The sequence below is a fragment of the Falco biarmicus genome, chromosome 6 (genome assembly GCF_023638135.1).
Source record: "Falco biarmicus isolate bFalBia1 chromosome 6, bFalBia1.pri, whole genome shotgun sequence".
Lineage (NCBI taxonomy): Eukaryota > Metazoa > Chordata > Aves > Falconiformes > Falconidae > Falco > Falco biarmicus.
The window spans coordinates 64,326,514-64,352,646 of NC_079293.1; the positions used below are offsets into that span (position 1 = coordinate 64,326,514).

Sequence of the window (26,133 nt, forward strand, 5' to 3'; positions counted from 1 at the left end):
ATTTGTCTACAATCTATCTAGTTCATCACTTCATCTTTTGAATTAACTTTAATGAATTTAATAGAAATGGTAACACTATTTTAGAATGCACAGACGATTTTGGATGTGATTTTATTTTATTTTTTGTAGAAACAACATGAGAAAATATTAAAGCAAACAGATGAAGTGAACGGCATTCTGCTAAGTGCCGCAACTATTTTGGCAGGACCAGAAAAGGTCAACTCTGAGTTAAGTGAGGTAATAAAGGTAGGTGCTTCAGTGACTTTTTTGAATGATATGTCCTAATTTTTTGAACTTCTGTCACGTGTTTAAACCACTAAATAAAAACCTCTCCTTTTTTATACTGTTTCAATGAAATACTGATGAATATCCCCCCCAAAAAAAGTAAAAATCTTTCTGGATTAAAAGCACTGTAATTACATTTTACTGCCTCAGAAAAATAACTGTATTATAGGGACACTACTGTAGGCAGAGCTGAATGAAGGATTTTGTTGTGGAGTTCCCAATCATTTCACTACAAGCAGCTGCTAAAAGATGCTCTGGTAAAAGACTGCACTATATGCTAAATTCCTTTTCTCCTGCCTGTAAGTGAGCATAGGAGGAGGCAAAAGATCCCAGATATCAGTGTCTAGACCAGCCAGTTTCAGAGTGTAAAACATATATAAACAGGTTGCCTTATAGAAAATCCTCTTCTGGAACTGTAGACTAGTATCCAATGTTTCATATGAGACAGGGTGCTGTAGGAAATTTTTAGAAATTTCAGGGTTTTGAACTTCCTATGAAAGAATGAATAAAATAAAACTGGGATTTTTCTAACTAAAATATTTACCAAAGCTGCTTTTTTTCATGTTTTATTTTAAAATTTTGAGAGAATTGAATTATCTCATAAAATGATCATTAATTAATAATTTGTCACAATTAATAAATGAAAATTCTCCACAAACATTCATTCTGGTCATAGTTGCCCACTTCTTTTTTAACACAAAAGTAAATATCAGAAGTCATTAATTCTTCCTTGAAAAAGTTATTTGAGAAAACAGAAAGAGGACAGCTTGCTTTATAACCATCCCAGGGTGACGAAGCAATACATATTCTTTTTTCTCCTATGTTTTGTACAAAGCAAATTGCTGCAGTTTATCATCTTGGGTGTCCCACTCTTGTGGATAAGTTTATCCACAGGGGATGTTCACGCTGCAGGGAAGTAGTATGCGAACACCATACATCTTCCATCCTCACCAGCAATAAGTATTTTCACACTTCACTCATTCATCCTTTTTCTCTCCCTCCATTTTGTCCTTTCTTTGTGTATTTTGAGGCCAAATTTATAATCCTCAAACATATCAGCAAGCTTGTGTATTGGAGAGAAGCTGAATGCAGGGCCCATTTGGTCTTCCCCACAAGTATTTCATGTGAGGAAGAAGTATGGCTAAGGCAAAAGTGACACTACTTCTCCTTGCCTATACATAGATAAAGGTAGTATTTAGGTGGACTGATTCACAAACCAGACTAACCCAAGGTGTCTTAGCACAAGAGATGTCTCCGTGCAAGGAGACAGAAAGGAGCCAGGGCCCATTTCCATGATGTGGCACAGCTCACAGCTGTACACCTCAAATATCTGCACCTCTCCAGCCATTGCCAAATTGTCCCCAGGGCACAGGCACTGCCCATGCTGTTCCCCAAGGAGGCAGGTTGGGGACAGCGGCAGATGGCCAGGGCCAAAACAGTGCCAGGGCCCGTGCAGCAATGTGATGATGCATAAGCCCAACCACCACAGCACTATTTAGTTCACTTGTATAGATACCATTTAGAAGTCCCAAAAACTAACTTCTGGCCTGTAGTCTTCACAGAGAAGAGGTAAAAACAAAACAAACAAAAAAATTATGGGTTCAACCTCCCAGTTTCGGAAGAACCGCAATAAGGGGGTTTTTGCAAAGATCTGGTTTAATTACTTCACCTGTTAGCACTTCAGTCTGAAAGACTACTCATTGGAAGCATTCTGGACCAAACATAAAAGATAGTAAGACATTTCTCAGTGCCTTTCTTTTGTATTTTACACTATCTCCTCTAATACATTTTTAAGCGATTCTTGGAATTTTGGGTTTTGTCTTCCTGCATTTGTCTTGCTATACTGACATTCATGGGACAGACTCTTAGATCTTTCTTCTTTTTGATCTGTTAAAATTATAACAGAAAGCAATAACATTATAATGATATAGATTAAAATAAAACCTAATAATCAAAATATGGATTGAATTTTTACAGTTTTTTATCTTCTTTCCTTCCTTCCGTATTTTGTTCAGAATGTGTCAGGGTTCTACGCAGAAATAGATGGAGCGAAAAAGGAATTGCAAGAAAAACTAGCCAATCTGTCTCTGTTTGATGATGATTTGGTAGAAAAGGCTATGCATCATGCACACAACCTAAGAAGACTTGCTGATGAGCTGGACCGGTAAAATTTAACTTCACCAGAATCCGTTCATAGAAGTGCTACTCATTGAACAGCTGAATGAACAAATGACAAGCAGAAACACAGTGACATTAAATATGCTGTCTGCAAATATGCACTAAACAAATCACTGTTGAGTCATGTATGGAAGGACTTCTCATGGTCCAGAGGGAACAGCTGAATCCTTTCAAAGAACAGACATATATCTTGCATGACATTCTCCCTTTTCTAATTTGGCATGTTCTTCTCTTCCCATAGTAAGAGAATAGAAAGGTAGATTACTGAAAAGTAAAACAATACAGGCAGATAAAATGGGATTTGCAGAAACAGCTCATGTCAGTAAATCCATTCACATTTAAAAATGTTTGGCATTATGGGCCACAAAATAGACTTTGGGATAATTTTTGTTCAAGAACTGGTTTACAGATGGAGTAGTTCTGATTGTCAATAGGTTGTGTCCCAGTGAAACTGGCCCACTGCAACACCAAAAAATTACTGTACATCTTCCTATTTTGCTGGAAGATACTAAATTCATCAACTTTCTCCCACTTTACTAAAAAAATCTCTTCTAGACGGATTTGAAATATGACTTTTATTTGCAACTGGGACTAGCCATGGAACAGCCACTGCTGCAAATGAATTCTTAAATAAAATATTTCACCAAATTCTACCTTAAGTAATATCATGGACATAAGCTTTTTGAAAATAAACTTAAAACTACTCTTCAGGTATACTATCTAAACACCAGTTGTTTCTTAATATTAGTCTGCCCTAGATAAGAGATTAAAATAAAGAAAAAAAATAACAGATGGTTTTCTTTTATACAATTGTATAAAGCTGACATCTGTAACTCTGTTCTAGAATGCCACACAAACTACAGACAGCCTAAAAAATAAATATGTTCAGTCTGAGATCAGCTAACTGGGGGCAGCAGAATCACTTGAAAGAAAATACCCCATATGGCTAGCCTTCATCCCTTACCAAAATAATTTTAAAATGACTACCAAGTCCAACACATTAGGAATTTAGCAGAAAGCAAACAGAGATAATTACAAAATATCCAGATGGAAATGTGCTGACTTTTTTTATTTGTTGAGAAGATTGTCCTGCAGTGAAACTGTAATCCCTTAAAACATTTAGCCTGTCTTCAAATCATTTTGGTTTTACGGGTTGGCTTTATAAGCTTGTTAGGCTTTTATTTGGCAGAGTTTCTTCTTTTGTCTTAGGGGAATTTTATATTAGGGAAATTTTATATTAGGGGAATATAGCAGGAAATTCTGGCAACAACACTGAATCTGGAAATTTAATAATCCCTCAGTGTGCAAACACCTTCAAGTGAATATACACATATAAATATATATTTAGGGAACATATCTAACACATATTCTAAAATCTATTTACCACAATAATATTAAAAATAATAAATGGCTAACAGCTGACGGTTAAGCCTTGAACCAAATACTGTTTGGAATCTCCCCTGAAGACCAGTTATCACCTAATATGCAAATCAAGCTCTACCAAGCCAGAAAAAATATGTTGTGTTTTTTAAATCTAACATTTTGCAAAGTTTCATGACGATGGGCAGTTCTTCATCTGACTTCCCTCTTTTCCCACCTACTTTTGGAAAATATAAACAGCCCAGGGATACAGCTGTCCTGATCACTGGCACACACAGGTCTTTCCATTCATGGCCAGAGTTATTCCTAAAGGACAACTGATGGATCTGTTATTCTGTTAATTTATGGAATATCTAATCTAGGGTGTGTTTTTTGTTTTGTTTTTTTTTTTTTAAAAAAAAAAAAAAAGCCCAGTAGTCACTTGTTGCTGCTTATATAGATGTTAAGGGTAAAATTCCCCGAGTTAAACCACTAGAAAGGACTTTCTATCCACATAGTTTTCATCTGCTTCAGATTGACATAAATGGTCATACACAATAAAGAGAATACTACTCTACTACTCAGGCCAGGTATATTTATGTGTCTGATTATGCAGTCAGAATTGACAGAATGTTAAGTAAATTATTCAATTTGAAACCACTTAGATTTAGTTTGATTTCTTCCTCCTTTTACTCTCTTTTTAACAGGAATTTGTATGGTGTTGATACAAATGGTTTGGTACAAAGGGCAATAAACGCTTCAAATGTGTATGAAAACATTGCCAGTTACATTGAGGAAGCTAACAAAGCTGCCTTGCTGGCACTGAACACAACAAACCGGGTCAATGACGTAAGTAATTTTCATCATATCAGCTTTTAGTTTGCTTCAGGGACTTCAGACACCTAAATATAAAGAAAAAACAAGATTTAGCTTAACTGTCAGCACTATACTTCTCACTGCTCATCTTGCTTCACCTATTTCTGAATTAAATCCTAGGTGGTTAGTTATTCTGCCAGCCTAAAGTCCCCTGGTACTCAAAAAGATGCAACTTGTTCTTCTGTCCCTAAATAGAGGGTGATGCTGCTCTGTGTTGTTACTCAAATTGAGGCATTTCTGTAAAAGTACAGACAACTCCGTGGCCCTGTAGGAACCTGATGTGGCATGTAGTGCTCAAGTCCTCCCGTTCCACGCAGCACCAGGTGGCAGGAAAGGTCGTCAAGACATCTAACAGAAGCATCACCGTTTCTCATAGAAAGTAAAGTTAAAATGGAGCAAATATCCCACTCGTACACTCAGTGCAAGGATAAGGATGCTAATTTTGTCTCTGTCCTTGCTATTCTATAACACTTTATATGTATTTTTGTATGTATATAGCTTCCAACCTGTATACATGCTATTTATCAGCAATTTATTAGTGAGATAGCAAGAGGATTTGGTTAGATTACAAGGGCCTGAGCCCCAGGGAGCTGTGGGATTTTGAATCCAGCCCTCTGCTTTCAGCACACTCCTGAGGACTGCAAGGCAGCTCCCCACACAGTGCAAGCATCCCATTACCCACCCGAGGTGACAGCAGAAATGAACAGTCACAGTGCCTAACCAACACGTAGCGTGAGCATCACATTGACCGTACTGGAGCTGATCAATTGATAGGACTTCTGTGCTCTCTGCATCTTTGTTATTCAGTGTTTTTGTCTGGAAAAGCATACATTTCTCTAAACTTTAATTGCAATTTACAGAAAATTTTGCTTTTCAGACTTTTTTTCCAATCCATCTGCCAATCTTAAGAGTAACCAAAAAAATGAAAACCGCAGTGACTTTGCAGTTGCACTTATATGAAGGAATAAAGAGGAACATTCAATAAGCATTATTCTGACTTTCTTTTTTGAAACATACTTATAGGCTGCAGTTGGAATTGATACTCAGATCATTTACCATAAAGGCAAAAGCGAAGAACTTCTCAACCAAGCCATGGAGCTACAACATACAGCAGATTACAGTAAATATATATTCTTCCTATTTTCCCAGTCAGTCTAGAAGCATGCGTGTTAAAATAAATTTCAAAAGCACATCACTAAGGCAGAACTACTGCTGTTAGTGTATTGATCGAAGTTACTACACAAAGTACTTGAAACGGCCATGGGCACAGTTTGAGTAGTTCACGTGTTGTCATCCTGCCAAATGCTGAAAGTTTTTTTCATTCACAGAAGGACCATTTCAGACCGAATCACTGTCTAAATAGGAGATCCTGCAAACAGCTGTTCAATTGAAATCAATTCACAATAGTTTAAGTGCTCAGAAGGCTAGATTTCACCAATGAATATTAATAATAAATGTTAAAGAATTTTGGAAAAAAGCTCTAAAATTACAGAAATTACTTCTTCAGGCTTTTTTCAGGCTATTTTGAGTTCCTTAAAACTTTTCCTGTACACTTGTTGCAGCTATTCTCGGCAGTTCTGGTAAAGCGAAGGGAGAGAGAGTACTGACTGAGATATAGGTCTCCAGATTTTTCCAAGTGACCTTCTGACAAGTAAATAATGGCTGGGAGCTGCAAAACTGCATTTTCCTTTAGGTTATGTGAAGTCAAAGAGTGCTAGTATACCTTATACTAAAAAAGGCTATAGTATACTGCCTATGGTGTATTAAATGCTTAGTAATGTACCTCTACAGGATAAAATTTACCTTTTTAAATGCTACTTTGATGCCACTCAACTCTACCTCCTGTTTTCTCCCCACAGGTAATGATTTAACCATTGCAGACACTAGCCGGCATGTTAACAGCACTCTTGCTAGAATGAATGATCTGCGAAGGCAACTGATGACAGCCATCACAAAAATGCAATCAGCAGAGCCAGGTTGTAAAAGCAAATTCATCTTTACGATGCTTTATCTTCATACATTTAAGGGCATATTTTACCTTTGCATGTGGCCTATGAAGTTGATATTAAGATTTCAGTCCCAGGGAGGCCTAAAGGTATTTTACAGAAACAAGACCTAAAAAGCAAACATCCAGCTTTAACACACTCATAATAAAATCATATGTTTTGCCACCTGAAATTATTAACATTCTTCTTGATCCTCCTTACTACAGTTGTCTCCTATGTTATTCTTGATGTTTTCAGTACTGGAGACTCTACAGGTCTGTGGATTTATTGTATTGACAGTCAAAATCTAATTCACATATACATCACACCTGGCAAGCAGAGAATTTGGGAGGTAATTACTAGCAGTCTTCATTGACAAAATCACCTTAGTTTTTCAGAAAAGAGACATCATAGAGTATCCAGCAAGTATATCTGAAGGTGTTCAAAGCTGACATCATTAAGATTTTTTCATTAACTTCAACTAAAAATGGCTGGGTTTTACTGCCAAGACATTGCCATATACAAAATGTCACAGGTTTTACAAATACAGTAGATGGTAACTCCCCCAAAAAACCAAAAACCTCAAAATGCCAGGTATGAAAAAACAAAAACATTTCAAGTGTCTTGTGTTTCTCTTCTTCAAAAATATCTTTCACAAAAAATATTCAACAAATACACACATTTTCTTTTTAAATCCTGATGAAAATCAATGTATTTTTTCATCTCTGTTCCAACTTCTTTGGCTATATAACACTCATCAAAATCCAAGAACACTGAAAATTTCTAACTATCTAGAATGAAAATAGGAGTCTGATAAATTTTGAGAATTAATATAACTGTAGACCAACCACAGGAAGTTTTGAACATTCCTTGTGGAAATAAAGAGCAAATCAAGCAAGCAAGGTTGGGGCCCCATTCTGCAGAAGGTAAAATTCCCTTAACCTCACCACCTTCTAAGTGCTGGTTATAGCTCACTTGAATCTATGAAAAAGTTCATTTCTTCTCATCCCCTATTTATTTTGTAGTGGAAGCCAGAGAACGTTTGGAGCAAGCTAAACTGAAGACTGCAGAGGCTGTAAGTGCTACCATGACAGTGACGCAGGCTACGACCCCCATCGATGAGAACGTGAGGTTGTGGTCTCAAAACCTGCAAGACTTGCAGCACAATTCAGCAGCATACGACAGTGCTGTGCATTCAGCTGGGGATGCAGGTATGGTGACCTGAATTTTACCATTCCTTAGCATTAAAAGGCCAGGGAATCACCGCAACATCTTGTTGTATGGATTGTTCACATTGCATATAAACTTCTAGCATTTTACATCCTTGAAAACATTTCCAAAAATAGCAGTTATCTAGAGACTTGACTATACTTTAAAACTGTTCCATACTGGGGCATTTCCAAAAATGACCTAAACAGTTAAGGGTTGAAATCTTACTGGCTTCTAAGTTTTTTTTATCAGGATACCAAGGTCACACGGAATGGTAGACAGCTTAAATACTTTTATTATTATGATTGATGGTTCAGTTGTTTGGTTTTTTTAACACTGGGAGGCATTTAAAAACAGGGCCCTTTTGTTCTCAGTGGACAAGACATGGTCCCTGACTTGATTAGATTGTAGCCTAAACAAAGAGGGTAAAGAGGATTAAGGAGGAAATATAATATTTAAGCAGAATGATTGCTGGGAAAGCTTGTAAGCACCACATTAATTCCACTTTTATCATCGGGGGGTGGGGGGAAGGATACTAGAGTAAAAATTGGAAGATTTGTTATGAAACACTTAAGGTAGCTAAAAAGACAAAAGAAAAAAATAAGGCAGGCTACAACACTGAAATAAAGATGATAGGAAAGCGTAAAAAGAGGCAGGGAGAGTGAAGCTGAAATGAAGTTATTTGTGAAAGAAGGAAAAGAACAATTAGGAAAGAAAAGAATCAATCTAGAAGTGAAAATATTCAAAATAAAAAATTGCTGACAAGCACCACCGTTTGTTGCTCAGTGTATTCCTGGCTCTGCCTAGGAGGCTTACTAATCCCAAGTTATTCATGGCTGGGGAAGCTGAAAACCCAGAACAAGAAATTTCCTGCATACGTTTCACAAGTACCATCACCTGCAGCATTGTTCAGCAATGTCTTCCCTCCTGAAAGTACCTCAGAGAAGGTCCATAACTCCATTGAGTCTGTCTCCAGGAAGTCTGAGTCTCAGATCTACTGCCCCAAATCCTTCTGTCAGGAGCTTTGCAACTCGAGTGCCTTTTTACTGCAAATGGTGTTGAGTACCAAACCCAACACTGTTTCTAGCATCCCAAAGCCACACTCTGCCCTCTTAACTGGGGAAACCCAAGGGTCATGTTACTTCCAGTATTCAGTGGTAGACAAGACCCTTGCAGTAGTATTTTTGGTTGAGTGCTCCCAAGAACTGGTATAAAAGTGGTTCCCTACACAAGAAGAAATTCAGTACTGTACAATATCCCACCTTCTGGCTCTAGAACTGGAGATTTCTCTAAGCTTTTCTTCCAAAGGAAACACTAAACCACTCCCTCTGGGAATGAGTAAGTATAGAGGAATGAAGCTGGGTTAATGAACATTGATAATATACAGCTGCGGGTTGGCCGATGTAGACAAGGTGCAGCTGTGGCTGGTTCTGTTAAGTGGTTGGGCAGCCAATGAAGAAGCAGAGAGAGGAAGAAGCAAGAGGAGAGAGAACATGTGCCCTGGATGAGGCAAGATGAGGAGAAGGCAGTAGAGGGGCTGATATGAAGAGTATGCTGGTACGATATGGTAGAAGACCTTGTTGCAGCTTGATAGTTTGGAGAGTGCTGCAACAAGTAAGCTCGCTGCTAGTCATCGTGCAGAGCTCCTTAAGTAGTTGCATTGCATTGCGTTGCTGTAGAATGTTTTTGATCACCACAGAGGTGTGATCTACATTTCTGTATGGTTCAGGCTGTGAGCTACGGGCTTCAACTCCCGATTAAGATAATGTAAATGAGGATATGATTGGCATCCAGGGAGGGGATGGTATGAGGAAAAACATCCAAGATAAACAGCCTGCTATAGCTTATATATGAAGGTTTTGGGGTTTGCTCACCTTTACAGAGCAGCAACACGAACTGCATTTGGCTCTTCATGCTCAAAATGTCAGCAGACATTCAGGATTCCAAAAATCTGCTCATACTAGCTTGTTTTACTGGAAGAAATATTGAGAGGCTCCATAAGAGTGGATAGACCCAAGATATCCCAGCTGTCCTAGTTGGTCATGTTTCCAAAAAGTCACGTGTGGTACATGCACCATGAGTTGTAAAGAACAGCTCAGCTCCTATGTGATGTGCCTGGCAAAAATGTCTTCTCTGTGCTAGTGGGTTTGCAGGTAGGGACTCGCCTTGAAAGTATTGTGATCGTATCAGTGGCCGAAGGGCCTGCTTACTAACGGTTTGAGAGATGCTAATGTGCAAGCTACAGTAATGTGTGACCTACTACATTTATGGAGCCAGCTTTTTCCATGGCATTTTTTGTCTGAAGGCATTTTTAGCTGAGGAGACAGATCAGTGCTACAAAAGAGGCTATAGCATGATGTGACTGATTCACAGCCTGCAAACATGCCAGGGCATGGTGTTCTCGCGTCAGCTGTGTACATTGCCAGGAGAGGTTGACCTGGCAGGAGGAATGTCTATCAAAGTTGAAAGGAAAGTCACAAAAGATGTTCAGACAGGTGCCTGAAACACCAAAACACCTGATCATCATGCTGATAACACTGCCATGGCAGCTGAAGCCTCTAAGATGACATGTCTGGACTGCCTTTGAATAAAGCTTGCACTTGATTTTTGGAGGGGTGAGAGCGTGTCTTGGCTGTGTGGTTTGTCTGAGAACCTGTTTCCCTGTGTTGTGTCACCATTGTGCAGGGAACTGGTAGGCTTTAGCAAAGCAGATGAAGGACAGGTTGGGAAGGAAAACACAAAAGGAGAAAGTGTCTGGAAGGTTATAGTCGAGGTATTTCCTCCTTGACAGTTTCCCTTGTATTCTTTTTTGTATTTTATCACTGGGTGAGACTAATTTCCTTTTTCACTCTCACCTTCATCCCAAAGACTAAAACAAAAAATCAGTATTCTTCTGTGTTGAAAAATGACATTATAAAGGACAAGAGGATGAGATTTATGGTGGGATTGTATAACAGCTAGCAGTAATAGATGTTAGTTTTGTGTTTTCATTTTACAGTTGTGTTCCCAGTTTGATACTTCAAATTTCAAACAGATGAAAAGCCAGTTTTTCAATATATCAGAACAGGAACAATTCCAATTAATTTGCTGATTAATAAAAAAAATAGGTGGTTAAAATTTGCTAAATTACTTTCTGATCTTGCAATATTTTTTTTTTTAATTTAAGAATGTGAGCTTTTTCCCAATGCAATGGAACATTCACTTCAAAAGGCAGAGAAAACTTTCTCTGAGTTGATTATTATACTAGTTGTGTTTTATCTTTTAAGTAGAAATTTAATGTATTCTGGAATTCATGTGTTATCCAGAATTCACTGTAGTTCTTTGAGGATTTGCTAAAATAATGGCATTTTAATGCACAGTAAGCCTTCTATAGAATATCTGATTACCAACTCCCAGCACATAAGGCCTTTCAGGACTTAATGGGCAGCACTGGAGAGTTTAAAGCTCTGTATGGCCCGCTCCTACACTGGAAAGTAAAATACAAGTGAAAAGACCCAAGCAGAGAGACTCTGGCAAATACAGTTTTCCACTCTACTCAAAGAGAAGCAGGACTTGCAGGACTCCACGGGATCTTCTCATACTCTGGGTCGTTAAGAATGAGGCTGAGATGCTACAGTCTTTAGTCAATACAGAACTGGAAGCACACAGAGAAGTGATTGAAGGCTGTTCTTCCTTCTTTCCCTTCTATACAGTCTCAGTACAACTGAGGATTAGCTCCTCTACCTGTGTCTCTGCTATCTTTGCAGACAAGAGTGAAAATATGAGGGGGAAAAACACAAGAGGAGGCAGACACAAGTTGACAACCCCTAAAATATGACTGCAAACCCTACAAATCTGATCTTAACCTTTATAGTGAATCCATGTCATTAAAAATTAACTACGAATACTGGATCTTTCTTATATGCATGTAGCTTGTGGCTAAAATCACATTTCATTACACTCAGCTAGCTGTACCTACATCTAATTAAAGATGAAAAATGATGTGATGTGTAAATATCCTTCAAAGGGCAGCAAGTCATTGGAATCTGATGTGATGAAACTGGATTATAAGTATGGGTAGCTATTTTTCTTTCTCTGTAATTTTTCTGCTTATCTTTCTGGGAAAGGACTTCTCTCCCTTTGAACACAACAAAACACCTGCGTTTCCCTTTGATGACAATCCTACTTGCACACGTACCAGAAGACACAGCAGTGAGAGACTGAAGGTCCTGGACTCTGATTCATGACCCCTGGCAGATGTAGGCAGGAAAGCTGAAGAGGTTGCCACTTGCGAGGGCTGGGGCAAGTAGTAAGCACAGTTTAGGTGCATATGCATCATCAGCTAAGGCTTTGTACCGTTGTACAGTACAGGCCTGTTGCCCCAGTCTGAGAGCAGCAGTGTTTCTGTTAGCAGAGTGGGCTGTGAACCACATGCAGACACATCACCTGTACAGCTGTTGCTGCTATCTGCGTGACAACCTTTGTAAGAGACGCACAGCTGAGAGCTGAGGGAAACAACCTATTCATCTCCTCTAAAATGAACTTGAAGAGCTCATGAACCCATAGCTCCTAGGTGCAGTTCCCAGGTCAACCACAGATATTCAGTGAGCTGCTGAACAAATAATCCTTCTGCTCCAGTTGCCATATCTGTAAAATCTGGCTTAACATTTATTTGCCTTGAAGGAAGATTAAAAGGTTATAATGATTAACATTTGCAAAGCTTCTTGAGCACAGTATTACAGAGGTACAACAACATGGTAGTACCTAGGATCCCATGAAAAAGTAGTCTCCTTCGTGCAAACTTCTTTGCAAAAACTTTTGCAATATTAGATTCTGATAAATTACTACCCTTTCTGAAATTCCTGCCCCTCACACAGCACAGTGAGAACTTGTTCCTAAAGCAGAAGGAGATAGGTGAGTTAACCTAAGAGGCTAAGGAGAAAATTTTCTGAGTTAAAAACCAAACTGTCACTTCTTTTCTAACTGCAGTGAAGAAACTTACAGAAGTCTTCCCTCAGCTCCTGGACAAACTGCGCACAGTAGAACAGAAGGCACCAGCAAACAATATTTCTTCCAGCATTCAGCGGATCAGAGAGTTAATTGCTCAAACCAGGAGTGTAGCTAGCAAGGTAAAACCTTTGGATGGGACTTCCGTTTACTAATGCTAATAACCAAATGCATCTTACTAGGAGCTCTATTTTCTTGGGTGATGTTAGAAGCCCAAACTTTGACATTGTTACCTCCCAAGAACTGGATAAACAAAACACCATGGAAGTCATCAAAATCTTTACAGTTGCTACTTGCAAGCAAATAACATTACCATGGTATTTGTGGTAGACTACTGCTACTGCAGTAGCAACTTCAATTAAGTAATTGCCACAGTATTAAAGATGGCTACAATAACAAAACCATTTAAAGCTAAAACTAATAGGTCATTACTCAGCTGGCAACATTAGTCATACACAGTAGTAATTACGGCAATTTCATGCAAACTTTTCTGAGATTACAGTATTTCTTTTTTTTCTTTTGCATTAATTTTCTGCAGGGTAAGATAATCTTTGGCTCACATGTTTAATAGAGAGAAACACTTTTATTATCATACATAAATTATGAGAGATTTTCTGTAACAAGAACACAAAGGTCAAAACTGTATATTTTAATTCACTCAGAGAAATAAAAAATGCAGTGTATTATTGTTATGTTCACAATGCTGGCATATGCTGTCCACATGCATTACTTCAAAAAAGAAAAGGAAAAATCACTTAGCATATGTGCAGTGCTTGACTGTTCTTTAAATCTATTTTGTCATTCAAGCATATTGTGCTTAGACTTGAAAACATTTCAGTTATGTTGAAGGCATTTTGAACTAAAATGAACATGTTTTAAAATTTTACTAGCATCTCATATATATCACTGTAACTTCAGTAATACAATAGGATTGCTCATGAACAGAAAGTTGGTCACACTACTCCCAAAGCAAAGAAATAAATTTCTAGCTATATAAGAATTTCACTGGGCCACACATTATGATGTAGCCCTGATTCAACTAAGCGTACACATACTGAAATGTAATTTACTTTATTTAATATGCTTAAGCACAGCTAATTAGGAGCTTTAAATAATTTTAAAATTAATTCCCTTCACCTTCTTTAGAGAGTCTTCCAGAAGGGATTGTTACAAACATACAATTTTGCATGGCCAACTTTTAAGTGCCAACACTGCTTTTGCAGTAAGCAAGGCTGCTGGCTAAGTATTCCTGTATATCACCTTAACTAATGTCCCCAGGCAGCAATAATGTGTCTCACTTTGCACACTTGCAACTGCAGGTCCAAGTTTCTATGATGTTTGGAGGCCAATCAGCTGTTGAAGTCAATCCAAAGATCAACGTGGAGGAACTGAAATCTTTCACTTCCATGAGCTTGTACATAAAGTTTCAGAAAGACAGCCCACAACTGGCAGCATCTCCAGACAGATTTATTTTGTACCTCGGAAACAAAAATGTAAGAGAATAACCCAGTTATTTTTATATATATATAAAAGAAAAAAAGAAAATGGAAATAGGCTTGAAGTTTATTTGCCCTTGGTTTTTCCTCTCACTATTTCTCCATGTTTCAATATAAGAGGTATCTACTATGAAACTGTCATTGATTTTGTGACAAGCAATGAGCAAGGGTTGCCAGGACCCTTGTCCTTGAAACTTCTCACCCCAAACAATGAAGGATTCTCTCCAAGAAGCAAATTAGACAGCCTGCACAGCTTGCTGCTGTGATTGTCACTGCTGCAAGCCACACTTGGTGTCTCCACTAAAGTGCTCCGAAGCAGTTAATGTCACTCTGCTTGACTTTTGTGGGCCACGTTTTAATCAGGTTTATGCTGCTGACAGAGTCAATTCCAAATCTCCAAAGTCACAGAGCCACAGGATAAGCAGGTTTCTTTGTATGTGGCTTGTGCTGCTGTCGTACGCTGAACATGGCTACTTCGAAACATCTAGGAAGGGCATATAGTCACACCCCCGGTAAGTGTTGTGAAATAATTATTCTTTAAAATGTGGTTCCTAGAAGGAAAAAAAAAACATGCCTCGCAAGCCAGGTAAAATCCTGGTAAGCTTTTTCTTTGGAAGGGTAAAGAGGCAGGCTTTTCTTTTTAAGCTTTTCTAAAAAGAATGCTAAATATAAATCAAGTGAAACACCTCTTGGCAAAATATTTAACTGCAGCATAATACCTGGGCTTTAGACAAATATTTCTTCCTATTTCCTGCATATGACACTGCACGCTAAATACTCATGAACAGCTTCCCGTTGAACATGACCAATTTACGGTCAAAAGGCATCTCATGACCTTGTATTTACCTCAGTCAAAATGGATATAAAGTAAAATATCAGAGACTTTTTCTGTACAGTTTTATCTGGTAAAGAAAGCAATTAGAGAATGAAGCTTTTCTTTATTAGTTGTATTTAAAGGTGTCATTTAGTCTATCAAAGCCCACTCTTTACTAATGTTCTACATTAAATCTCTTTGGATGTTGTAGCTCTGACATTCTTCTCCATTGGTGTTTTAGGCAAAAAATTACATCGGTCTTGCAATTAAAAATGACAACCTTGTGTACATTTATAATCTGGGGGGCCAAGATGTGGAGATACCTCTGGATGCCAAGCCAGTCAGCACCTGGCCTTCTTACTTCAGCATCATCAAAATTGAGAGGTAAAGTGATAATCTGTATTTCCCCAAAATCAAACAGTTAATAGGAAAAAAAAAAAAAATCGAACAGGCTGGGTCAGAACTGCTCATCAGGAGGCTTCAGTGCCTGGTTCTAATCCTGCTGAAATAAATGGAAATTCTCTGCCTTTAGACAGCCAGGACCCAAGGGGCCACAGCAGGGAAGAGAAAGTGTCTGTGGTTTCTCTCTTTCTTTTCCCCCCAGTGCCTGCTAGTAAGGAAACACAAACTTTTCCTGAGTTGGAGGCTTGCCTGTTCTTTTTTAAGTCTAGCCAACACAAAACTCTCATCTCTTACAATTCCCTTCTACAGGATTGGAAGACACGGCAAAATGTTTTTAACTGTGCCCAGTCTTAGCAGCACAGCTGAAGAAAAGTTCATCAAAAAGGGAGAGGTTCTTGGTCCTGGCTCTCTCCTTAATTTGGAACCTGAAAATGCTGTTTTCTATGTTGGCGGAGTACCTCCTGACTTCAAGGTTGGTCAGAAAAATACTTTAAATTCAAAAGTAAATAATGCAAACTTATCTTGCTGGGCTTCCCTTTAAACAGAGAAATGGTTAATAAATAAAATGTCCTTATCTAGTAATTTATCATCCTAGGACTCTATCTTCTAGCCATGGCAAAACCTACCATTTTCTCTAGCACATCATGTCATACAGTAAGTCAATCAGATTCCTGTCAGCTGTCATTCAACTTTTCTGAAACGTAATAAGAAACAAGCGTGCTAGCCGTTAAGTAGCATGCATAAGTTAAGGCCTATTAGCTCAGCTTAACAAAGTTTGCAGGCTACGAGTTTTTTTCAATGCTAATGAGTTCTTGGTGTTTACAATTTTTTCTTTTACAGCTGTCACAAAAATGAAAAGTAATATATTGTTAATATTAGGACACTGTGGGAAACTAGCAATATACTGATTTGTTTGAATTTAAGTTATCATTGATTTAAATCCAGCCTTACAACAGCATGAAGACTTGCAAAACATGTCTGAAGACCTGTGTGAGGCAGTTGCTTCAGTCTAGTTCCTAAGTCAGCATGAATTAGTACCTAACTTATCTGCTTCTGCGAACATCCCAGGTCCTCCTTTTGGATTTAGAAATTGTTATGAATGATCTCGGCTATGAAAATTGCATGGCTGAATGAAAACCTACTTAGAAAGACTTTAGAGACTGTTAAATGCTTTAAGATAACTGTAGTAGGTGCTAAAAACATCCAACTACTGTTCCACAAGCAGCTCTCCTAACAATATATAAACGAACATTATCTCAATACACTTTCATATTCCCAAGCTTTTGCACTGTTGAGACTACCAGATATATGCCACGGTCTGAATTCTAGACTGCTGAGTCCTGGGTGCAAGTTGCCTGGGAATAGGACTGATGACTGAATAATAGTTGCGAGCGCATGCACACACACACAGATATACACACACACAGATGCAGAGGCAATGGGAAGAAAAGGATTCATGGAATTATTCGATGAGCATATGTGTCTCTTCTCCCTTGGGAACGGACACCTCACGTTTTCATTTATTAACATACAGTCTTATTTGCTAAAAGCTTTTGTCTTTGCTTGCCTGTTACATACTTTCTAAATACGGAATGTACCACTTAACCATTAGAAGTGTCATACTTAATTTAACAGAATAGTAGAAGAAACAAAGGAAATACATTTGGTAAATTATATCTGTGCTGCAGATACAAATTGCATTTTCTCTTACAGCTACACTTATTCTGCATTGCTGTATTACCATTATTACTGTATCGTAAGTAAAATGGAAACAACAAGAAGCCAAAGAAAAGTTACTGGCAGTGATCAGACTCTGAAGTACAAGAGGTGTTAGTTATACCACTCCTGTTCCATGGGGCAGAGTATTTTAATATTAAAAGAATGATTCGCTAGCTCTGTCAGCTTTATTCTTTTGTATTTTTCCCCTCACCAATGTGGCTTTTTAAATTCCATTTGCAGTGACCTTTGTTAAAAGAAGGAATTTCTATATCCTGCTCACAATAATACATATTGAGGATTAGCCACTGGTACAGACTTTGAATCCAAGTCTCCTGGGTTTAAAAATCTCTCTCATTTCTCTCTCTCTTGTCATGGTATGAAATTATTTTTCTGGCAGTGAAGGATGTCTATAAGTCAGATATGAAATATCTACTGAGACATTCAAATACATTGAGAAAGATCTATGATTAGTCAAATCTTAACCCTTTTTCAGGTGTGCTCCCTTCAAAACTACAAACTAAGTTTTGGGTTGCAGTTGCCTTACCTGGCCTATTGTTCTCACTGTGACACCATTTCTGTGCTCCATTTTAACTGGGAGCACAACAGCAGTATCACGACGCGGACTGTGAAGACTATGCCAAGGCAGCAGCATCCCATTTGTTTCAAAATATGAAGAGCACGGAGACAAAACTGACCCCAGGCACAAATGCTTGCGTGATACACAAATATAAAGTGTGACCTTTCTCCTTTTACTTCTCCTTGCCCCCTGCGCAGCTCCCCCCTAGCTTAAACCTGCCTGGCTTCATCGGCTGCCTGGAGCTGGCCACCCTGAACGACGGCGTCATCAGCCTGTACAACTTCAAGCACGTCTATAACATCGACACCGCCACATCGCCACCTTGTGCCAGGTAGGGACAGTCCTACCCTCACTGCTGCTCTGGTTCCTTGCAAGTGGGTTAGATGGTGGTTCGTTCCTGGGTTAGATGACAAATATGAAGGTGATACTGAGTTACCCGGAAGGAGCTTGGCCCCTTTTAACTCCTAGCTGCGCCAAAAATGTATAGATAGATAGATAGATACGGGAGTTGGACTCGACGATCCTTGGGGGTCTCTTTCAAGTCAAGATATTCTATGATTTGTTGCTGTCGCCATTAACTATCTCACAACCTTGCTCATGCCTTCAAAAGGGAAACTGCTGTGTTAGTTGGGGCATGGTCCAGGCTTCCTCCTTACCCCCACCGCTTGCCTGGGACAGAACTGCTCCTAACTCAAATCCTGTCACTGCAAGGGATACGGCCACAGCCAGTTAGCTCCAGTAAGCCTGGTATACTGCAGCACAGTCCCACACCCGACCAAAGCCCAGACTGATGTTATCTGTTTGCCATACACTCTTAGTGTATGTGCACTGCCACAACAGAAAAGAACTCAGATAAGCCGTTCACAAACTGGGAGATGCAGCCCCTGAAGCAGAAGAGAACACCAACCTTGGTGTTTGCTTAGCACAAACATAGACAGCATTTTGTTCATACAATGGGCAGCGACAAAATGCATTCTCTATACATTTGTACTCTCTATACAATGAAAGGAGGAAAACTTGCAGCTCTCACTGGGAAGAAATGCAGGAGGTGTTGGGACAGAGCCCATAGATGATTGCTTCCCATGCCATTCCCATGGGAGTGCAAGCTGCTGCTCTCTAGGACAGTGCATGCAGGCCACCCCGGGCTCCCCAGCAGAGCCCATGCTCAGCTAACGGCCCCAGAAAATTCAGATTAGCTTCTGCACAAACTGGGCAAGCTCTTGATAGAAATACATGTGTACCCTTATGATGAGGAGGTGTCGTGGGCCTGCCACTTTACAAGGATGAGCAAAGAATTTTCCTGTCCTCTACATACAACATAGGATAAAAGCAGGATGTAATGGCGTTAGATACAACTTCAAAGCTACACACTACTTTTCAGAAAAAAATCCCAGAAAGAATACGAAAGTCATCAGTCTCTGTCAGAAAGAAGCAGCGGGTCAGAAAAATTATTTCAATAAACTATCTTCATTGTAAAGGCCTTCAAATTTCCCCAAATTCAAATGGGAATATGCCAAATATTACTTCCTTGCTTGTTTTTTCATAGAAATAAGTTGGCTTTCACTCAGAGCCGGGCTGTGAGCTATTTCTTTGATGGCTCTGGCTATGCCTTGGCAAGAAACATCGAGAGAAGGGGAAGATTCAGCCAGGTGACTCGGTTTGACATAGAAGTTCGAACTCCTACAGACAACGGATTGATCCTGCTGATGATTAATGGGGTGAGTACCAAATCCTGCCGGTACCCTTTATCCATGAATACCATGAGTATCCTCAGTACTTAAAATATCATGGAAAATCCAAAATGCTTATATGCCCTTACATTTAACTTCTGGAAAAAGGAAATACTTTGTGTTCGTCTGGTGGATGTACACATTGGGAGGGAACTGGAACTTGCACTGAAAAGGCCCCAGGAAGCTGAGGCCCCGAGTTGGACTCTGCTCTCATCCACAGACAGTCAGGACTTCAGACCAGTCATACCCTCGTGATGACACTTTGAAAGAGACTCCAGTTAAGCCCAGTAGCTGCACCTTTATTTAGATGTGATTGCACAATGAAAACTATAGGAAATTACTGTGAAGCAACTCCCATGAAGCAGCCACTTTGTGGTAGCTGCCACTTTATAACTGTCTCAGGGTGTACTAGAGTTAAAAATTTAAGTTACTGAAAATAGAAAGTAGTCCAAATAAAAAGGCTTGATCCAAATATCACCAGCTTTTCGGAGGTTTGAGTGTGATGCAAACTCTATAAGGGTTTGAAGAAAGTAGACTCAACATGCAAATATCCTCTGAGAAGACAGACTCACATTTTTTTGTCTTTGGGTATCCCTACATCAAGCTCCCTAATCCTGTGTGGATTTATGTATTTATTTTACTATGAAGATGGAGTCCACAGACATACACTTGTCTAGACCCCTACATGTACACCACCACACTGAGCATTTAGAAGAGAAAAAAATACACTCTCGCAACGCTCTAGTGTCTGCCTTTAGGGTAACTTGCAGAGCAGAGTTGTAGGGGGCAATTTGCAGCATAGCATGCTACCTTCACTCCTAGGAGGTTAGGAGGTTTTGGACTAAGCAACTGATGTTAAAAGTTTAACAGTCTCTATTGCAGATCAGTCATTTTTCTTCCAAACAAAACCACCCAGAGGTTTGTCAGAAATGTATGCATTTTGTGCATTATGGTGGAAACTGGTATCAACTGGGATGTTAGCTGTGGAAGACCGTGCCTGCTCACAGGCACTTTCAGAAAGACTGCATAAACCAGTCCATTATTCAGTTCCGCAAAGACAGCTCACAAATATTCTGAACGTAATCCCTGTCTCATTTTCAAGTTTAAGCTGTTCAAAACAAACCCAAGCTGCAGCTTCATTTAAAAGTGTTGGATTAAAACCTACTTTTGCTACTTTAAGTAATAGCTTCCAAAGGTGGGCTCATTTGTGTCAGAGACAGCAGTTCTTGGCCTGCAGTAGCTTTTTCAGAACGATTGCTCCCATGTTTTCATTAGGCATGGGAACAGCAGCATGAACAGCAGCATGAATACTAGGAGAGAAAGCAAACATTAGAATTAACCCAGATGCACAGTTGCTGTAAACTGTCCTTTCTGCTTCATGTTGTCTTGGAACAAGGCTAATCCTACGGTACAGATCTTCATTTCAAGCACTCCCTGAAGATTTTCTAAAGTAAAGCTCCTGTTTATAAAGTTTAGGTCACCCAGCCATAGAACAGAAGCCAAACCATGAAGCAGGAAGAGTCAGGAAATCCAGAAACCAAATACACAGTAAATACACTCAAGCTGTTGTTCAGCCTTCAGTAAATGCATCAGTGCTGATCAAAGCTGTGAAAAGATACAACCTTAAGCTATCACAGGCATTGTGACAGAAGCTGCTAATGCAGATACAACCATTCTAGCACAACATTGCTTTTACCAGTATAACATCTTTCATTTGGGGCACGTGGTATTATTTTGACAATAAATTCATGTGTTTGCATTAGGGAAACTTTACTGGTAAAAAATATTGACATTACTGTGCTATCATATACTATTCCTACAGGTAAACAGTTCACCAAATCTTCAGATAAGTGCATGTGTACATATACATGTATATTATATATATAAAAATAATCCAGAAACTTTTTATAGTTTTGCAAATAAAAATACCTTTTCCCAGAATGTTTTTTACAATGCCAGACACTCTCATAACACTTATTTTTTTTTAATTACTGTCACAATCATAGTGCTTTTCTGACTGTTGTTTTGTTTTATACAGAGTATGTTCTTCAGTCTAGAGATGCACAATGGTTTCTTGTACCTCCGCTATGACTTTGGCTTCAGCACTGGCCCTGTACTGCTAGAGGACTCCATGAAGAAGGCTCAGATTAACGACGCTAAATTTCATGAGGTAGAGATGCAGTTACAATCACAGACATACAACCAACTATCCCAGCAGCACTGTGACTTTGGCAGATCTAAAATATCTGCTTGCACTTGGCTTAAGAGAATTTGCTTTAAGCCAGTGTAGTAGTGACAGTAGCAAATCCCCCTTAGCAGGTTAATTCTCTTGCCATTTACTTGATGTAAATTCGAAGTCTGATTCCAGATCCACAACTAAAATTACAGTATCATTCAACATTTTTACGCAGAGCACAACTAAGCCTTTTATGCTTTGACAATGAAATAAGTTTTTTACGAAGTATGCCCTAACTTCTTGGATAAATCAAGAAAGCACTCTGAAGTTAATAGAGTTTGTGTGTTTGCTGCAGTGTAGAATTTGACATCGGCTATTTTCATGTGGATTTATTCATAAGTGAAATAGCCTGGGGTTTCAGTCATCAGAGAAATTGTGACATTAAAATATGCTCCCTACTAGTACTCATTGTCAGCTTCTTCTGATTTACAAACAACTTTTTTGATAAATGGGGGGAACTTACAAACAAAAAGATAAAAAGATGTAATCAATTTTTGCAAAATCACCATGACAACTTATAAAAGATATCATAGTAGACACTTCTAAGCACGCATTTTTCTTTTCAGATTTCTATTATATATCACAATTCTAAGAAGATGATCTTGGTAGTAGACAGGCGGCATATAAAAAGTGTAGACAATGAAAGAACAGCAATGCCATTCACGGACATTTACATTGGAGGAGCACCTGCTGAGATCTTGCACTCCAGGTTGGTTTACAACCGGGATTCAAGCGTTGATCTTCAAGTAATCACCATATATAAGTTATGTTGCATGGACCTATGCTGAAGGGCTTACAATAAAACATTTTTCCCAGCCTCAACACCTTACATAAAACACTCAGACACTCCTCTAAGTCTCTCAGAGCTCTGAAGTACCAAGGATTAGGCTTGATCCAGCACAGGTACAATTCTGCTGAAACTGGTCTAGTTTTAGTAGGGGTGACAGAAACTGTTGTCTTCTTAAAACAGAAGGGCATTTTCAAAGAACACTTAATTATATATATAAAACGTACAGAATTGCTATTCCTCCTTGCTCTGCAAAATATGATCTTTGTAAAATAGCAATGCATGAGCTGAAGGATCAAGACCCTTTAAAAAAACCTGCATTTTGAAATTTAAACATTTTTTTTTCCTAATATGCTCTTCAGTTCTGATCCATCTCAGGTTCTTTCTAGACCCAAGTCAGCTGGCTCTGCATAGGCGTGGGAAGAAAAGAAAAAGTCTCATTTTCCCATCGTACCATTTGACAGAAGCCAAATTTAATCTCAGTAGACTGTGTAACACTCATTTCCTGCAGTGGGAATCTGCCGGACCAGGGTCATGCTCTGGGAGAGCAGACTGGCTGCTTGAAGAAGGGTACACCCTTCTGACAGGCAATATTCATTCCCCAGGCCAGACAGCAAGGCCAGCGTTTTCAGAAGGGCTCCAGCTGCTGTTTCAAGTGTAACAACTGCTAATAGAAATACCACCTCTCTTTAAAATACCCTCTATTTTAAAAAAAAAAAGGGGGGGGAAGACAGCAAATGTTGTGCAATAGTTTCTAGGAATTAGTGGTAAATCTCCTGAAACCTTATTTTGTTGTCAGCATACTCTTGAATTGATAAATAATGTCTGAGTTAAAAAATACTTACAGATTAAGCTTTTAAGATAGGGACAAACTTCATGTAAAGAAAACCGATGCCTTTCAAATCCCATGTAATTATCTGAACATGCAAACAAAATGGGTGGCAAGGGAGAAACAGAGTATATAATTTATCTGGCCTTTCAAATAGTTCTTTACAAATGTCTATCATAAGGGGCTATTAAGGAAACTAGTGAGGTGGAGAGGGGAAAAGCTGCAGTGGATTAGAAAGTATCTGGGAAAGAGAAAATAGGACATAGTAGTAACTCTTCAATTTTCACAGCATCAAAAGTCTACAGTACATGCCCAAGGGATCTCTCTTAGGGCTGGTATTAAATACATCAGATCTAGAAACAAAGTATGACAGGATGGTGAAAATTACTTTGGTTAATCAAGCCTAGAGAACACGCAAAAAGCCCAGAAGGACCTAGAAATCTAGGCAACTGAGCAGCTCAATGGCAGATGAGACTTGTTCACAAGTGTAAGACACGAGATGAATCACATCAATGATGTCCAGAGTTGTGGTTATTCTGCTAAACACCTGGAAGGTACTGTCAAAGCAGAAAAATAGCATCTCAATAAACAAGTTGTATCAGAAAAAATCCATAGACATTGTAAAAATATGATCAATTATAATATTGAAAAATGCATACAGAAATTATCTAAGCAAAACTACACCTTTGATACTGTACTCAGCTTCAGTTCTCATGACAAGGGCAGACAGCAAAAAGTACAGTCCAAATGTGAAATCATTCCATTGTCATCAGGACCGCAAGTCAGTATTAGAATTGTATCATCTACTGATGATCTAGTACTGTCTCTCTATTACTACTACCTAGTACTGATATTTATGCTTCCTTTTGCTAGACAGACTTACAGTTAACTGACGTTGGAGGGCAGCAGCAGGGAGGGAAACTAGCTCTAGTCTTAGAGAAGGAATTTAATATTCTTTCAAAGCAGCGTATTTTCATTCACTTCAACAGCACTTTCCTCTGTCAATTGCCTTTTTTCCCTAAAAAGTGAATCTAGAAGTACCACTTCTTTTACTGGTCTAGCAGAAAGCTAAGGAAAGCTAGGAGGACTGGGTGCTGGTAACAGTTAAGAAAAAAACTCAGATGCCTTTCCTTAGGTTAAAGCCTATCTTCTATAGGTCCCGCTGCTCCTTGAAAATGTGAAGTTAATGGTATTTACCAGACAGGCATATTTGTGGCATCCAGCCAGTCACATGGTCAATCAGGATAGAGTTTGAACTGGTTGACTGATACCCCACACTTCAATCCAAATCCCAATGAGGATGGCTGGAGCCTTCCTGCCAGTTTTGCCTTTCTGCTGATATCACTGAGGAGCAGATTAAGGCCTCTCGCCTTATTTCAGACATGTAAATGCACATCTGCACTACTTCGCCTGATGGTCCATTTTAGCCAACGTAGAAACGCAAGTATTTCCAGAGACTGCTTCATCCGTCATGTTTCCAATGTCTACCATACAATAATTCATAAACAGCTAGTGCAGAAGCAGTTGTCAACACTGTCAGTATCATCTCATGTGAGGTGAGAAGAATCCCACTACTAAAGCACATCCTGCCAAAAGAACAAAGACCATTTATAGGTAGCCAGGTCAAAATTCTGGATTTCACGTTGACTTCTTCAGTGTATTTGTTCCCTAGTTATCTCCTGGACTAGTACTCAGTCATTTCCTTGCACTGTCACAGACACTCTGTGACTTTAGGCAGATTACTACTTCTTCATGTACCTTGAGTATTGTGAGGATAAATTCAAATTATATTTGCCCTGTGCCATAATGTGGTGGTATCTTGGTAAAGGGTGGAGTTGAAAAACTTAAGAGCAGTGAGTAGGAGCTGCTGGGATACGCTGCTGTGCTATATCTACCTCAAATCTGACATTCAAAGGATCTTGGAAGCCCACCTACTGCTCTCATTTACAATTATGTAAATCCACTCTTCAGTAATCAGAATACTTCCCTGACCTGTGTCACAACTGTTTGTTAAGAAATAGAGACCCATTTGCTTGCAAAGGCAAGAATGGAACTTGCTAGTAAAAGGAAGACAGGGAAACTAAAACAGAACTTTTCTAAAATCATACAAAATGGAGATAGAAATCCATTGATTTTCACTATAAGTGGGTAGAAATACATTTTAAAATAAGTCTTTTCATTTCAGCAGCTATTTTTAGCTTTTTAAAGTTACTGTATATGGATCTCCCCTCTGAACTCTCATTATTTCTCCTCATAACATTTATTACAACTGGTGTATCTTCACTTTTCAAAACATATGATGTGGTTAATTAGTTGTTTTACATAAAGGTGCAGGAATTGGGCACTAGTGAGGCAAATGATTGAGGCTTTTCCAAGTTTTTTAGAACATCTTGGCAAAAAAAAGTCTGTTCAGAAAGGCAAGAGCTATCTAACTGCAGCTTGTTTGGCAATGTTTCCCAACAGCATTAGCTCACATCTGGCAGGAACTATTGGCTTTAAAGGCTGCATGAAGGGCTTCCAGTTCCAAAAGAAGGATTTCAACTTGTTAGAAGAACCAGGAACCCTGGGAATCAGCTATGGGTGCCCAGAGGATTCACTGGTAAGCATAACATCATTTGTGAGATAACAACAATATTTTGGCATTGGATACAGCTGTGGGCTTAAG

General features: G+C 38.9%; 1 protein-coding gene across 1 annotated transcript in view; it reads left to right on the forward strand.

The window, feature by feature from the left end:
* Positions 1 to 26,133, forward strand: part of LAMA4 (laminin subunit alpha 4) — a 104,806-nt gene that overhangs the window by 61,994 nt on the left and 16,679 nt on the right. Inside the window, exons 12-26 of the mRNA XM_056343062.1 lie at positions 130 to 246; positions 2,301 to 2,449; positions 4,530 to 4,671; positions 5,722 to 5,818; positions 6,558 to 6,674; positions 7,709 to 7,894; positions 12,861 to 13,000; positions 14,198 to 14,371; positions 15,430 to 15,572; positions 15,900 to 16,062; positions 18,084 to 18,217; positions 19,433 to 19,604; positions 21,655 to 21,786; positions 22,419 to 22,561; positions 25,932 to 26,067. Coding sequence (XP_056199037.1) covers positions 130 to 246; positions 2,301 to 2,449; positions 4,530 to 4,671; positions 5,722 to 5,818; positions 6,558 to 6,674; positions 7,709 to 7,894; positions 12,861 to 13,000; positions 14,198 to 14,371; positions 15,430 to 15,572; positions 15,900 to 16,062; positions 18,084 to 18,217; positions 19,433 to 19,604; positions 21,655 to 21,786; positions 22,419 to 22,561; positions 25,932 to 26,067 — 2,145 coding nt within the window. The remainder of the gene's footprint in view (positions 1 to 129; positions 247 to 2,300; positions 2,450 to 4,529; positions 4,672 to 5,721; positions 5,819 to 6,557; positions 6,675 to 7,708; positions 7,895 to 12,860; positions 13,001 to 14,197; positions 14,372 to 15,429; positions 15,573 to 15,899; positions 16,063 to 18,083; positions 18,218 to 19,432; positions 19,605 to 21,654; positions 21,787 to 22,418; positions 22,562 to 25,931; positions 26,068 to 26,133) is intronic.